The 14,530-nt window shown below is 35.7% G+C and overlaps 1 protein-coding gene across 1 annotated transcript in view; it reads right to left on the bottom strand.

The window, feature by feature from the left end:
- LOC149805301 (uncharacterized) overlaps positions 1 to 14,530 on the bottom strand; it is a 384,402-nt gene that overhangs the window by 148,441 nt on the left and 221,431 nt on the right. Inside the window, exon 29 of the mRNA XM_089949218.1 lies at positions 4,179 to 4,302. Within this exon, the coding sequence (XP_089805344.1) occupies positions 4,179 to 4,302 (124 nt within the window). The remainder of the gene's footprint in view (positions 1 to 4,178; positions 4,303 to 14,530) is intronic.

The following is a 14,530-nucleotide window of genomic DNA, read 5'->3' as shown; positions in this document are numbered from 1 at the left end:
CAAAAGATAATATAAATACAGGTTGTTCAGACTTGCACAAAAATGGAAGCAACATACTTATTAGCAAATACCTGTGATTTCACAAACATTGATGGACACTTCAATTTGTGGTAACATATAATTTAATGTTTTCAAATTATTAAATTCAAATTAATGTAGATAAAAGTGTTGTGTAATGGATTCTGTAATGAAATGGATAAAACATAGTGCATACCATATATGCATGTCTGGATGCAAAAAGGGGCATAAAAATGTTAAAATATTTGAATTTACAGTGTTTTTTTATCTATACTGCAAACATCTATTATTGCCCCTAAATTTATAAAGTTTTGTTCTTCAAAAGTTTACAGCTAGGAATAAAAATATAAACTAACAACAATGACTGAGTTTTTTATTTTATTTTTTAATAAAATTTAAGTTTTAGTGCATTTTTTGTATGGAACTTTCAAATGATTTAAAACCTACTGACGATAAGTGATTAATAATTTTTACCAGCTAAGCATATATATCATGACCGAAATTGCATCACAAAAATTCTGACTAAAAAAAGTTTTGACTTAGAACATATAGTGCACAAAAACAGTTACTTGAACAATTAATGTATGATGTCCCAATAGTTATGGTAAATATGGAAGGCTAAACAAGGTCCAAGATATTCATGTGTAACAAGCGAATAGCTGAGGATACCAGAGTCACTAAAGCATGCAAATTAAGTTTGAGTGGCTGTCACATTTGCTCAGCCCCAGTCCATAAGTCGTGTTTACACTAAGGTATTATAATTACAAACCATGTTTTGATCTAAACATTGCCGCAGGCTAGAGTTAATCTCTTACACAAGGTTACCATGACTAAAGAGAAGACCCAGCAGCTTGCATCAGCACAGGTGTTAGATCGAGTGACTTCCCACCTATGTGTTACAGCTTAGTCCTGAGATCGGAGGAACCCGCAAGAAAAAAGGGGTGTCTTCTAAATCCATCCTCACATGGACAGACAGTGAGAAGAATATTGTCTGCTAAGTTTAATTGGATCGGGTCATAGCAACACTCAATCAGAATTGTGATAACAATTTCGATCTGAGTTATAACATCTAACTAGCAAGTGACAATTTAGTCTCCCCTAGGAGGATTGCTGAGCAATATAGGGTTACTCCGAGGAAGTCACTCATAATTTGGTGGTAACATTTAGAGAGGAGATTCTAAGGAAAGACAAAGCTTCATAAAAATCAGTAAGTTATTTGCTTGCTTTTTGCAGAATATTACTGCATTGTAATTGTGTGTATTATGTATACTTAATTACTGGGATCATTTAGTACATAAAATTACCTTTGTAGTGTTAATTTACAGGTGTATTTGAGTATTATGTAGAGAATTATGTAGATTGTTAGCTTGTGGTGAGCGGCTAGCGTGGGTACGTGAGAAAGCCTGCCAGTAGCTTCTCGTGGGTCGGTGGTTCTTCCCGGAGTTTTCCAGGGTTCTTCCTCCACCAGTTATACTGGCCGCCATGTATAGCCTATCTTGTGCTGAAAAATGGCGTTAAACCCTACAACAACAACAACAACAAAGCTTGTGGTGAGAGTTAATTTTGTAATTCACTATTAGGTTACTTTGTAGTACACTAGTGCATTTATTCATGTTATATGTTAGATTTTACACATGCATGAATTGTGAATCTGGAAAATGGTTGAAGTGTGTAAGATTAGTTAATATGGATGTATGGATTTATCAGAGCATGGATATTTGAATAATTCTGTACTTTGTATGAGTTGTAATGTAAAGAAATGTGTCCGATTTCTGTGATATTGTTTAGTATGATGGGATTAGGAATATGTACTGATGTGATGCAATTTATTGATGTATGTATGAGAAGTAATGATACCGTGCTTTTATTATTATGTTGTTTTACCATACAAGAATGTATGAGTATTTCAAGGTAAATGAATGCATGACTGAAGAAATTAATAGCTGTTATCTGATAGGCTGGGTGTAGTGTGAGATGAGAGGGCTAAGGACAATATTGTACCGTCTTTGTGTTTTCACAGGAAGCTTTTTGGGAGACAGAACATCTGGTTGAGTTAAGTCCCAAGTCTCTAAGAGGGGGGACAGAAGTGAGACTAGCAGAGCAGTTAGAGTTGACAAGTCTAGTCAGTGGAGAGAGTTGAGGAGGAGGAAAAGGAGTAGAGGAGGAGAAAGTGGAGAAGGAGGAGGAGTATAGAAGTAGAGGAGGAGAAGGAATTTGGAGAAAGTAACGAGGAAGAGGAGAAGGAATTGGAGGAATACGAGAGAAAAATACAGATGAGTAGAATATAAGGACAGGTGGAAAGCTATCTCACACTACTTATCAAATGATGCAATAGGCTATCACGGGGTTGAGTGGAAGGAGAGTACTTGGGAAATTTTAATCATTTGACTATTGAATTGTCATTAAATTGTTATTCATTGAATTTCACTTTTTTGTATATTCAATCATTTAACCGTCGGCATTGCCAACTGGGGGCTCAGAGCTTTACATCTATCTTTCACTAATTTAACTTCCAACCAAAATCGAGCCTGGGTGGGACTTCCATAATAGTTAGATAAAATCTTGGGTGTACCTCACCCCAACCATAAAACACCTACCACAGTGGCAGCATAACAACCTGTCACACCACAGTGACCAAGTTTTAATATGGCCAAGTTAATCTACCTGAGATGCATCTACATACACTCTACCAATGTTCATGAGTGTGAGTGAAATGGGGTTGAAAATATTGAGTGTGTAATGAGTGTAACTGAATGAACTCACAAAGATACATTAGGAACCAACACATTAATGAATGGACTAAACACTTTATCACCTCCCAACTTTAAGCAAAGGAACAGTTATTCCACAACATGATTTTGAGACTCTCCTAATAAAGAATGATGAAAAACATTCTGCACAGATGTACAGAGTCAACACACGATCAGTACCGCAAACAGCACATGATGAATCCATCTTGTGACATTTCCCTTGCAATGATTTTATCCTTTGAGCTGACTCTCATGTACATGTATGTGACACTATTTACGACCTTCATCTTATTATGATTTTTCTTGCTGTTACCTTGACTTTGGAATAAAAGACTATTGTATGTGGCACAGTTCTGTCATGATTTACATCTGAAAATGTTACATGTAAAAATCAATTCAAAAAGTTACTGACTAGGCAGGGAAACTAGTGAAAGATTTGCAGTTTCAAGATAATACCTTGAATATTTCAAACCTTGATGCCTGGACAAAGGAATATATGTCAGTTTCATTTATGTAGGGGCATAACAGTATTCCGATGTCTATTTATGATGCACACATGTAAATTCATGAAAATATCAGTGTTTAAAAAAAATCAACCCAAACAAGGAAACAGGTCAGAGTTACATTTTCCCTTTCCCACATCCTTGACCTCTGAGGTATAGAAATGACTGGTACATAACACATTGCCTAGGATATATAACTGGATAAAGATCAATCTAAATATTTCCAAGGTTTGCAAAAGTTATGGGAAGGGCAAGCAAATATTTATGGACAGATGGATAGATGATACCATAATATGCCTATAACTTAAATCAGGTGATAAGTAAAAAAATAAGGGGAATTCTGGGGGACAGATATGTTAGCCTGCAAATAAGCAGGGATGAGATCAAGTATGTTGTTCCAAGCATAACAAGCCAACAAAATAATCTGTGTGGCAAATATAACTGCACTCAGTCCACACATTATTAACCCATGGGATGCCATAGCGATACACTGCGCCCAACTTAAAACCTAACATTATGTGCTGAAAAGCAATATAATCACATTAACATAAAACATTTACAATATTTAAGAATGCAAAAGCTGTCCTCTTTTCCAATTCACCACATTACTAAGTGCAGTCAACAGTACTTTTAGTCAGTGCAACACTTTCTCAACATTATAATCCTCAGAAATTTAGTTCTATTTGGAAAAAAACAAACAATATTAAATAGTCTATAGCTACAAAAAGCACACATCATGCCACCATTATTTTGGTTTACTGGTAAGTAAATTCATTTGTTTCTTTTATTGATTATGCAGCAGAAAAAGACAAAAATAACACATTATGCCCTCTCAGCACTATATTGCAGAGTCACATAAATGCCTCTTCAAGTTAAAACTTTTATTTCTCTTATAAAGGTCAGTTACCTCAGTGTTGGCCAGACAGCACTAATGATGTTAGTATAAGGTGTGTAGTCCTTGTCAACATTCTGCCAATTACTGTTTTCTTCTAATTGGATAACCTGTCCAAGAGTTGATATGTCACCACCATCTGTAACAATAGGAAACTGATGAAGATTCTTTTTTTTAATATAACCCTAAATTCAAACCTACAAGTCTTCACTCATTAAACTTGAAACATTTTGTACACAAAAGTCAAACTCATGTTCCCAAACCCAAATACTACAGAGTTAGGTCAGAATCATAGAGACTTCAGGATTATCTTGACCTTATCCCCTAGATGGCTTCTAGAAGGTTAAATTTTGATTACTTGAATGAGGTCTAAATATAATATTTAATATTGTACTTTTAAACCTGAACTTGAATTTCATGCACAAAAAGTTTATCGAATAAGGGGACTAGACAGATCAGCCTTTGAACTAAGGACTTAATAAATAACTGTATAAAATTTTCAGTACTCCTATATTATTGTAAAGTAATATGTATTTTTTTAAGGGTAAAACTAATTTTAATTATGCAATACTTACCTGTCACTATTGCTTAGCTAATCCATTTTCATGCTAAAAATATACTGTCCATATGATGTGAATAAATCCCCCCAGAGTACACAAAAGTCAGTATGACCATTTGACCTTTTGCACACCACTCTGTCACATGGTCATGCGCAAAAGGTAGATGCACCTATATGTCATCTTTTCATAGATGACAATTACTCAAGATATTAGAGCATGGTGGGAGGAGGGTATTTGGCAACAGCATCAGGTAAGAATTGCATAATTAAAATTAGTTTACCTCACCACCACCCAAAAAACTACATTTCAACAGCAGCAACTACTTATCCTGTCACTATTGCTTAGCTAAATTTGTCAGTAAGGAGGGTAGGCTGATGTCAAGCTGATAAAAAACAGAAAAACTAAATTTACTCACTGTAGATGGAGACGTACACTTCTATAGAATGTTCATGTTTCTCTGAGTAAGATGCTGGGCCATGACAATGGGACCCAGATAAAAATGCCCTGTGCTCTGTTGTGCTAATGAGCATAGTTAAAAGGAGGAAATGGTATTATGAGAGTGCGGAAAAGGTGCTTTCATAATATCCTCCAGAGAGGAATGATTAAAGTATGCCCACGAAGTAGCAATGGCTTAAACCGGGGTTTAAGTTTCATAAAGGTGAGGTCTCGATCGGTGAGACATTCATAGGCTTGTTTAATTGTCATGACAATCCACCAGGAGATAGTGGCAGCTGAAATGTCTATGGAGCCCTTGATAGGGAGAAAGAGATGTTTCCTACCTTTTCTTTTTGCTTTGGAGACATTAAGATAGAAACAAAGAGCATGCACAGGGCATACAAATCTATCTTGACCACCCACTCCACATATTTTACTGAGACTAGCAATCTCTATCAGTAAGAAGGCTACTGAAGGTAACTGATTTTTTGCAAGAAAAACAGGTTGGCTGAAAAGGGACATGGACTCATAGTTCCCATTAAACCTAAGACAGCCAGAGTCAATGAACAAGGCATGAATTTCACTTCTTCATCTACCTGAGGCAAGGGTGAGAAGGAACAGTTTTGAGCATGCGATCCAAAAAGGAAGCTTCACTCACTGGTTCATAAGGTGCTTTGGTTAATGACCAAAGAGCACAGGAAAGATTCCATCTGGGCACAAGGGAGTGAGAAACAGTTCTCTGGAGCTCAAAACACTTTATAAGATCGGCAAGATGCGGATCTGAACAGATGTCTGTGCCCTGTGAGAATTTAAGTGTTGGAGTTGGCAGCTTGATAGCCTTTGATAGTGGATACTGAACATCTTTTGGTCTCAAAGAGGAACAAAAGGAAATCAGCAATGGAAGTTACAGAAGGGTGGATAGGATCAACATCTAATTACTGAAGATAATCTAACTGGCATCATAAACTTTGTATGTAGAAGCTCTCCTGGCTTGAATGATGCAACTGGTGACTCTGTCTGAAAACTTGTTCTGGGGGAGAGATCATTTGAGATGAGCCAGGTGTGAAGGTGGAGAATGTCTGGCCTGTTGATGAGAATGAATCACCAGTGTTGTGACCGGAGATCTCTCCTGTGTGGTAAAGACCTGGGTTGATCTATCAAGAGGTCTAGGAGATCATTGAACCATGGTTGTTGGGGCCACAATGTGGCAATGAGAATGATCTGAGCAATGGAAGTTTGGGCTCTTTGCAGAACTTGTGCTGGCAGTTGGAAAGATGGGAAGGCATATGCAAATAGGTGATCCCACTGGAAGCGATCTGGGACAGGAAACACATAAAAGGAAAGTTTGTTGAGCTTGGTCACAAAGAGGTCCATTAGAGGTCTTTCCCAAAGGGAAAACACAGTCTCTGTTACTGAGTAGTGAAGAGACCATTATGTGGGGATGGCTTGATCTGTTTTGAACAGACTGTCTGCTAATACAGTCATCTTGCCTGGAATGTGGCGAGCTCAGATTGTGACATTCTCTGAGGCTGCCCAGAGGAAAAGATTCCAGACCTCCACACAAACAGAAGGGGCATGTGTGCCTCCTTAATGTCATAGGAAGGCTATGACAAACATGTCTGAGGAGACCATGATACATCAGCCCCTTATTAGGTCAATGCACCCTTGCGATGCTAGAAATACTGCTTTCATTTCTAGGTTGTTGATGTGGAGAAACAATTCAACCGGAGTCCAGAAACTGTGGAGAATTATGTGCTGTGGCTCTAAATTGGTTCTCCAGCCTGAATCTAATGCATCTGTGAATAGATGGGAATCAGGATCAGGTGCATGCATGGGAACCCCCAATTAGGAGTCTGTGTTGATTCATCCACCAAATCAAATGGTGGTGAAAAACTGCTCCTAGAGGGATCATGGTTGATAGAGACTCTCTATGAGGTTTCCACCTTGCCAGAACGAGAAACTGAAAAAGACACATCTGAAGATGCCTTAAAGGAACCAATTTGGCAGAGGCATTCAAGGTTCCAAGTAGGGTCAGATAAGGTGAGCAGAAAAAATGGTTTTCACTCATAACATCTCTAGGATTGCCAGGATTCAATCTACTTGATCCAGGGGAACCTGGACTAAGTTTTGGTTCATGAGGAAGTTCATCCCCATGTAAACAAAGTCCTGTGATGGAATGAGTTCTGACAACTTGAGGTTGGGTAGGAGACCCAACTGAGTTATGGTGGACCAAGAGCAGAACAGATCCTGATAAAGGACTGAACATGGACATGGCGAATCAATCAGTCATTGAAATACTGGAGAATTGATGTTCCCTGTATTCAAAGGTAGGCCGCTACTATTCTCATAACCCGGGTGAAGACTCTGGGTGCAGAAGAGATTCTGAATGGTGAACCCGAAATTTGAAAATTTCCTGGTCTAGGAAAAAATGAAGATATTTGTGGTGCAGAGGAAAAATGGGAACATGTAAAAAGGCATCCTGAATGTTGATGGAGATTGCCCAATTGGATGGATGAAGAGTGTTCTGGATTGATGAGGTTGTCTCCATCTTGAAGATTTCCTCTGATAGAAACTGGTTGAATGGGGAGAGATTGATAATGATTCAAAATTTCCTGCTTTTATTGGTGACCAGGAAGATTCTTCAGAAGGTGGGAAACTGATCGCTTAAAACCCTCTCGACTGCCAATTTTGGCAAAAAGGGTGTGCACCTCTCTGGGGAAAGAAAATGGGGGTCAATGTTGTTCCCAAAACTGGAGTCAATAACTCTCGTTTACCATGGAGAGGACCCAATCATTGTCTGTGATGCTTGACCATACCTCTGAGAAAAGGCCTAGGCGAGCACTAATGGAACATTTGGTAAGGGGATGCACTGCAGGGGAGGGGGTAATTTGCTAGGGTTGCTCCCCCCTTCCTGCCCTGGTAGGAAAGGAAGGTGGGTTAGAAAACTTGGATCTGTGGTGACCTGGGCACCATGGATGTAAGGAGGGAGGAGGTGGTCTAGCAAGAAATTGTGGATTGGAATGGGGTTTTGCCAGTTATAAGGCCTATTCTCATATCATGACCTTCATGAATTACTCTCTTCATCACAGATTCATAAAATAATTCAGCATCAGATGATACTTGGTTCAGATGATGTATCGTTGTAATGATTTTTTGTTTAAGATTATCATTTGGAAACACATGTGTACTGGTGAAATAATTGTTGTAATTTATCACATACATGCATATGTTCTTGTTTTTTTTTTTATATTAGCTAGCCTTATGCTAGAAACTGCTTCTTTTTCCTTTCATTTGAAAATTACAGAATGCCCATTTGATATAATTTTTACCATCTACATGGAAAGTTATATCACACTGAATGTTCTTCCATGCCTTAAGATTTCTGTATTCTGGATATTTTTCTTTTTCCTGTTTTAGATCTAGATCTTAAGGTTGATTTCCTTTTTTCTGTGGCTTTTTCAAGTTGATGCTTCATTTCATCTTGTTTTCATTCCCGTTTCTGTTTTACATGTTCAATATACTCATCTTCTGACTGGCTAAAAAGTTTCAAATTTTCATTTTCACTTCTGACTAACTTAGTACTGAAAGCAATATGATACATATGTTTATGACAATCAGCATGATTTGTCAGATCTTTAAAAAACTCAGGTTTCACATATTTTTTCTTTCCTTCCTACCTAAATGCAGCAATTTCAATTAATTTTTTATCATTGATAGCTGCAATACCTTCTGAGGTAAATTTATCTATCATATTAACTTTAACTTTGGTGGCAGTGATGGCTGATCTTCAGGTTGTGGTTGTGGTTGAACTTTAGGTTGTGGTTGTGATTGAGGAGGTTGCCAGGGTCGTGGTTGAGTTGCTCGAAGACTACCAACAATATCAACAGGCAATGTCTCAAGAGCTTTTTGTGCTGCCTCAATTGCTGTAACAATTTTCTTGGTTACTTCAACAATTGGTTTAAATAACTGTTCTGTACCGTCTCTAAATTCCACTTGAGACTCCTGGTGTGCTTGTAGTTGTTGCTTGACAGAATCACTGACAGGGAGCCCATACCAAAATGCATCCTTGTGGTTAGCTTGCCGCAAGCTTGCCAAAAGGTTGTAGCAAGCTTGTACATCAAAATGAGCTTGCAAATAAATATTTGTTAGCTAATGTGCATGCTTGCACAGGCATGTTACTATTTCTGGTCCTTTTTTTACAGCATCTGCAAGCTTGAGCTTCTTGCAAGCTTGCACAATTTTCAAGCTTATGAAAAGTGCAAGCTTCTTAGAGTATTTTTGTTCACTGCATGTTATATGCATATAACCTGCAAATAACTTTTAAGCACTTTCAGATAGCAAATACACAAGAAATAATTTTATGCTAATGATGACCTCAATAAATTTAGTAATGTGTATTATCTAATTTCCAGCAATTGCATTTTGTTATATTTTAATATTACCAAATTTAATCTTTATTAATGTGGTAAATAACAAAACTTATAATATTAATAATAAAAATTATAATAATAATAAACTTTGTTATTTACAGATGCAAGATAAGTAAATGAATATGATTATAATTTCTGTTATTATTTATTTCCATACAATATCAATGTTCAAATGATGAAATTCTTTTTAACAAAAAGGGTGAAAAAGCAGCCATTATTGATACAATTCCATTGTTTGAAAGCTTTTTCTTATTATCATGTATATTATGTGTCCCTGTTGTTATTACTGTAAGCATTGCTGTGAGTAGTGTGAAATAGTATCATAATGATTATTATTATTATTATCTGCTGCCAGAAGAAACAAATCATTGTTAGTTCTTTTTATGCTAAATAAATACTTAAAATATATTGTTTTCTGAGAGAGAGAGAGAGAGAGAGAGAGAGAGACCCAACCCATTCTGCCAACATTCTATAAAGATTTATGGTTCATGAATTTTGTTTTATTAAAAAAAGAGAACTCAGATAATAAAATCACACAAGATGAAACTTGATTTTAAATGACAGAGTTCTAATTCAGCATCGTGATGTCATTGGCGGTTACTTCCCTTGTTTTCAGTCTTGAAGCTGGTTTATGAATCCAAATAAGTATTTAATGTATCTGAGTCATGAAAACAAAGGGCAGCCTCAGTTTCAAAGAGGCTCCATTTTCGAAATTTCCCAATTTAGCTCGTTAATTCAGAAACTGAATTGCAAGCAGTATCAATACATGTACAGCAGCTGATCATGGAATCCCAGAGATAATTTAAAACAACAGAGTTATCATGAAAAGCGGTGAGTAAAATCAAAGAATATTTTGCATTTTGCCCATTTACTGGACTGCAGTTTGGCAGCCAATTATACTGTTATATATTGTTGTTGTTGTTGTTGTAGGGTTTAACGCCATTTTTCAGCACATGATAGGCTAAACATGGTAGCCAGTATTAATGGTGGAGGAAGAACCCGGGAAAATCCCAAAAAGATCCACCGACCCACGATAATGTTATATAGTATTATTGTTGCGCAGTGTTTGCTTACAATACATTAAATGTCAGAAGGTGATTTTGTAATCTTCCTCGAAATAATCATTCAGACAACAACTTTGCATATCATTATTATTGACTGCTATGCCTGTTAAACTGCAGATTTTGATGCAGTATTGTCAGTTATAGAAAATAGGTTGATGAATTATGAAATTACATGCAAGCATCTTAATCTCATTTCTGTTTTTCTTAGGGACTTTTTTCTTCTTGCATATCAAATTCAACAATTACCCACATTCAATTAACTTTAATTGAGACAAGTTCAGAGGTCACTGCATTGATCTATTTTTTTTTATATTTTTAATTTTCAAAAAAGATGATAGGGAATCTATTTCTAAGATCTCAAAGTATCAACTGAAAATTTCATCGCTTTCTTCTGTTTAAAGATGTAAATTACCAATCATCTGACAGATGTCATATCCCATTCAAAATAGATGGTAAAACTAATATTTAGGATTTCTTTAAAGGATTATCAATTTGTATATAACACTTACAGAAGTTTCTATAACTTGTGAAATATTTCTCTAATGTTGAACTTTGATGAATTTGCCTTTGCAAACAGGTAAATAATAAAATATTCTGACCAGGTTACATAGTACATGTTGCTGTAATCTATTTCAGTGGATGGTACCTGACTCTACAAGAAGCAGGGGAGGATGAAGGATTTTGTTTTGAAGAGGTGATTCAGTGCATTAAAATGGCTTATATTCTTGTTTTTCACCTAATAGTGTACATTTTTAATGAAAGGAAGGGGAATGTAACCATCTGACAGCATCCTTCACCAACTGTATTTCTACATGGATTTGAAGTAAAAAGTTTCTGAAACCATGCAGACAAAAATGTGAAGATGTTCTGACATATTCAAGAAAATGGGCCATGTGAGATTCCTCAGACTGAAGAACTTTACTTTCTGTGTAGCAGTCAGAACTTCTGGAATGTTCCCTTAATTCATTGGATATGATCCTGCTCATGTGATTTTCAGATTTTGTTAGATTCTATATCTCATGTGAGTTCTACCTAGTTTGCATGTTAACACATTAACCCCTGGTGACAAGTTTACGTGGCAGGAGGTAGTAGCCTACTGCCGAGCTCTGTAGCATCAAGGTCATGTAAGATACACTAAAGTGGGTAGTATTATAGAAAGGTGGACAGATGTAGCTCTACAATGATACCAAATAACCTGGAAGTTTTAGTTGCCCTACAAAATACAGAGGGAAAAACCTAATTTTTTGGACCTGATTTTTTTCCACCCAAAATTCACCCATGGTCAGAATCCCATTTTGTGTCCAGATTTTAGAATTTTTGGACTCAGATCTAAGTCAGACCAGTATGAACTGCAAACAGACAGATGAACCTTTGCAAAAAGTAGGATAAGATGGGCATTTGGAATAAAGAGTGGTCTTGATACAAAAATAATGGGTCCATTGAGCAAAAAAAACAAAAAAAAAGCCAATTACAAACATAGGTTTCTAACACAGCTAGGCATAAGGTTATTTGAAAATCACCTGGAAGTTTGATTTATTAGGATTTATTCAGAAATAATTTTCAAAATGTGTTTCCTACTCAAATTTCAGGCAAAAGCGATATAAACCTCCATGGGTTAATGTGTTAAAATGCACTTAAGACTAACATGAGTTCGATCTCATGTGAAAATCACATGTGCAGATAGGTACCCAATTTTGGTGTAGTTGTAATTGTATCTTACACAAAAAGTACCCTAGAGTAACTTCTTTTTTTTATATGATCTTTATAAACATGTAATTTCGTCAAAGCTGATACTGCATTTGCAATCTGCACAACAGAACAATGCATTCCAAAAAGTATAATAAGTTTACCATTCATGCTTTCAAATACAAAACCTGATAACACCCATAATGGTCCAAGTTGTTTTACAGTGTCTTGTAAATGCAGTATCTGATGTAAATTTGTTGACATATGCTTTTCACCAAACAATACAGAGAATACATAGAATTGGCAAAAGAATTTTATAAGAAGTTCCAAATACTGGCTTGCACGATAATAGTTTGCACAAGCAAGTCACAAGTTTGCATGAAGTGTTTGCAATTTTGGTTTGGGAGATTTCTTAATTGCCTCTAGTCATTGTCAAACTGTATGAGATTCCATAGTAAGCAAAGAATTGCTTATCATTATTGATATAACAATGATTTAATTAATCATTGCTAACCCAGTGAGAAGATTCTTGATTAATAACATTGATATTTCATCTACAATTTTTTTTAATGAAATGTTTTGCAATTTCCTGAAGCATTATTATTATTTTTTAATTTTTTAAAGGACCTTGAGTGGTTTTTGAAAAGTTTCTTAGTATTTCTATCATTAGTAATGGTAGCCACATTTAATTGCAGGTCTGCATCATTTGTATAAATCTGAAAGCAGGATGCTTTCTTTGACATTTGGTCCAATTCCAATAAGAGATTTTGAAAAACAAATTTTTTATAATGTTAGTAATAATGACCATATCTGATGGCAGAGCATCATCATCTGTATCAAACTGAAATGTCTGCAAGCCAGAACGCTTAATGTAAAATTTTATCAAATTCTGTTCAGTAGTTTTGGACAGAGTAAAACAGTTAAGTTTTATCTAGTTTTGAAAATGGTACAGATCAGCATCATTGTACAAAACTGTAAGCCCTCCATGTGAGAGTGCTTTCTGTAAAATCTGGTCATATTCAGTTAAGTTGCTTCTAAGAATCCATTTCAATAGTTTTCCAATTTTTAATAGCTGTAGTTATTTTGTAAAGTGAATTGGCATTATGTGTAAAAAAAATTGAAAGTCCTCTATACCAGAATGTTTTGTCAAATTTGGTCAAATTCTATTCAGTTAATAAGGGTAAACATATTGTGTGGCAGGTCAACATGATTTAAACACTTTATTAAATAGTCATGCTAGGATGCTGTAAAATTTATTCAAATTTTGTTCATCTGTACTTCATGTTTAAATTAGTCATCAGATTTTTGAGAAGTTGTTAATAACAACTGTAAATAGACAAAAGGACTACACGAGTTTAATTAAGCCAAATCCTGACATGATTCTATTAGGGGCTAGGTGTGGGGTGGGGACTCATCCTTGCATAATATGCCAGAAGGAACCATTCCCATTCAGAGCATTTAGCCTACATATGACTGATCCAAGACATGACAGGAAAAGTAAATCTGAGTAGCCCTGGATAAATACCAGATTTTTACTCAAACTGCAGCTTTTTAAATGATTTTGTTCACTTGAAATGGAATTACAGGCAATTTTGCTGATTTTCACATTATCTGTAAAATTTATATAAGTCACAGATGTTCCTTTGTGTGTTCTATTAATTAATAAAAAAAATAATATCCTGAAATTATAAATCAGTATGTGTTATAATAAAGCTTATAAAGCTTATAAATTCTATAAAACATACATGTCCCCACCCAACACTACCCAACTTCAAATCAAAATGTCCAAGTATAAACAAAGTTCACATTTATTAAACATAAAAAATTGCTATAATGGTTGCAATACTTGTAAAGATCATCTACATATGAATACAAATGAGTTTAAAAATATGTATAAAAAAATTGAAAAATTCTGCATTTGTCTGAAAATCTAATCAGGTCATCTGCAAAACCACTAGCAAAATTTAGTTTGACTACTTTAAATGATTTTATTTTGAATTTTGAATTGCTTTGAATTTTGCAAACAAACCTCTCAGAACAGACACACGTGCTTATGGGTGGGCTTAGTGATGTATGAACAAACGAACATGACAAAATCAAGATGCTCTTTCAGTGGGGGGGGGGGAATAAAATCTTATTGTGCTTTCCTGGATGTCAAAATATGTTTAATCTGTGGGGGTTTTAAAAACTTC

Source organism: Sinohyriopsis cumingii, chromosome 2, assembly GCF_028554795.1.
Source record: "Sinohyriopsis cumingii isolate HCF-2022 chromosome 2, ASM2855479v2, whole genome shotgun sequence".
Taxonomy (NCBI): Eukaryota; Metazoa; Mollusca; class Bivalvia; order Unionida; family Unionidae; genus Sinohyriopsis; species Sinohyriopsis cumingii.
The sequence above is the reverse complement of the archived record's forward strand: the minus strand, read 5'-3'. Positions and strand labels throughout refer to the sequence as shown.